Source organism: Octopus bimaculoides, chromosome 17, assembly GCF_001194135.2.
Source record: "Octopus bimaculoides isolate UCB-OBI-ISO-001 chromosome 17, ASM119413v2, whole genome shotgun sequence".
Taxonomy (NCBI): domain Eukaryota; kingdom Metazoa; phylum Mollusca; class Cephalopoda; order Octopoda; family Octopodidae; genus Octopus; species Octopus bimaculoides.
The window spans coordinates 29,996,670-29,998,163 of NC_068997.1; the positions used below are offsets into that span (position 1 = coordinate 29,996,670).

The following is a 1,494-nucleotide window of genomic DNA, read 5'->3' on the forward strand; positions in this document are numbered from 1 at the left end:
AATGGAAAAACTTTCAAAATACAAAGACCTGGAAATAGAGATAACTCGAATGTGGAATCTAAAAACAGAAACAATTCCTATCATAGTAGGTGCCTTAGGTATAATAAAAAAATATTCAGACAAATACATAACAAAAACACCAGGACTTACAAATATATATAACATACAGAAAATTGCACTACTGGGTACTGCACACATTCTACGCAAAACACTTTCAATACAGTAAACATAAGAGCACCACAGCAAACCACAGCACATACCCAAGGCGCACAGAGCTGCGCTCGGTAGTGAAGTGAAAGCCCGTTATAAAAATAAAACTACTGAACAATAATAATAACAAGCTGGCAGAATCGTTTGAATACTTAGCGGTATTTTGTCTGCCGCTACGTTCTGAGTTCAAATTCTGCCGAGGCCGACTTTGTCCTTCATCCTTTCGGGGACGATTAAATAAGTACCAGTTATACACTGGGATCGATGTAATCGAATTAATCCCTATCCCCAAATTTGAGGCCTTGTGCTTCCAGTGGAAATTTGTCTAGTGGTTGTAGCGAAAGAGGTAGTATGGTGGACCCGTTTGAAAGGGCTAAAGCTCTCATCAACTTTTTCAAGTTTCATGTGAAAAGGAAATTGAGGGTGGAGAGGGAAGTGTTGCCTTGTAGTAAGTTTGTTGAAAGGAGGGTGAATGTTGGAAGAATGGCCAGTGTGAAAAGACCAATTCTGATCGTGCACCTGTAAAAAATAAAAGGGAATTTAAGGAGAAGAGCTCTTTTCCTGTTGATCAGGCTTTTGTGGGGTTTTCCACGAGGACCTTAAAGCGCCTCTCTTATTGGGGGTTTAAATTGTGCAACTTTTTTGTTATTACATTGTATATATACGCGAAAACCCATTGTATCATCCTGTTTTCGTCTTTAATGTTACATGTCGTTTAATGATTTGTATGTGAGCCCCTGTGACCATTAAAAGAATTAACTATTATTATTATTATTATTATTATTATTTCTTAACTCAATATTTATCATCTATTTATTATTATTATTCACTAATCCAATATAATAAAACGGTCCACTACAACCGGACACACCCGCCATTCTTACGAGAAAGAAAAGAAGAAAAAATTCATTTATCCATTTTCTTCTTTCAGGAAAATGCCCCTTGGATATAGTTGACAACGCTTTTCTCCCTGGTAACAATGATATTGAGACGTCTGTTCTTAGTTATACGATGTGTTTCTATAGGTGTGAGGAAAAACCAAATTGTCAATCGTTTGACTACGGTATAAGTGATAGAAGATGCATTTTGTCAAGTAAAAATCATAATGATTCTGTTGCGTGGTATGGCGCACAAACACTTTACACTGAAATAAGCAGAGGTAAGTGCAAAGTTGCTTTATATTTTATTGCACTTTTAGTCATAGTTTAGGTAAACAATACTGCGGCCCCACCTTTAGCTGTTGTGTGTGTGCGTGCGCGCGCGCGCGTGTACTATATATATATA

The 1,494-nt window shown here is 37.1% G+C and overlaps 1 protein-coding gene across 1 annotated transcript in view; it reads left to right on the forward strand.

Moving 5' to 3' along the window:
- Positions 1–1,494, forward strand: part of LOC106868906 (uncharacterized) — an 11,066-nt gene that overhangs the window by 6,837 nt on the left and 2,735 nt on the right. The window contains exon 4 of the mRNA XM_014914366.2: positions 1,142–1,369. Within this exon, the coding sequence (XP_014769852.1) occupies positions 1,142–1,369 (228 nt within the window). The remainder of the gene's footprint in view (positions 1–1,141; positions 1,370–1,494) is intronic.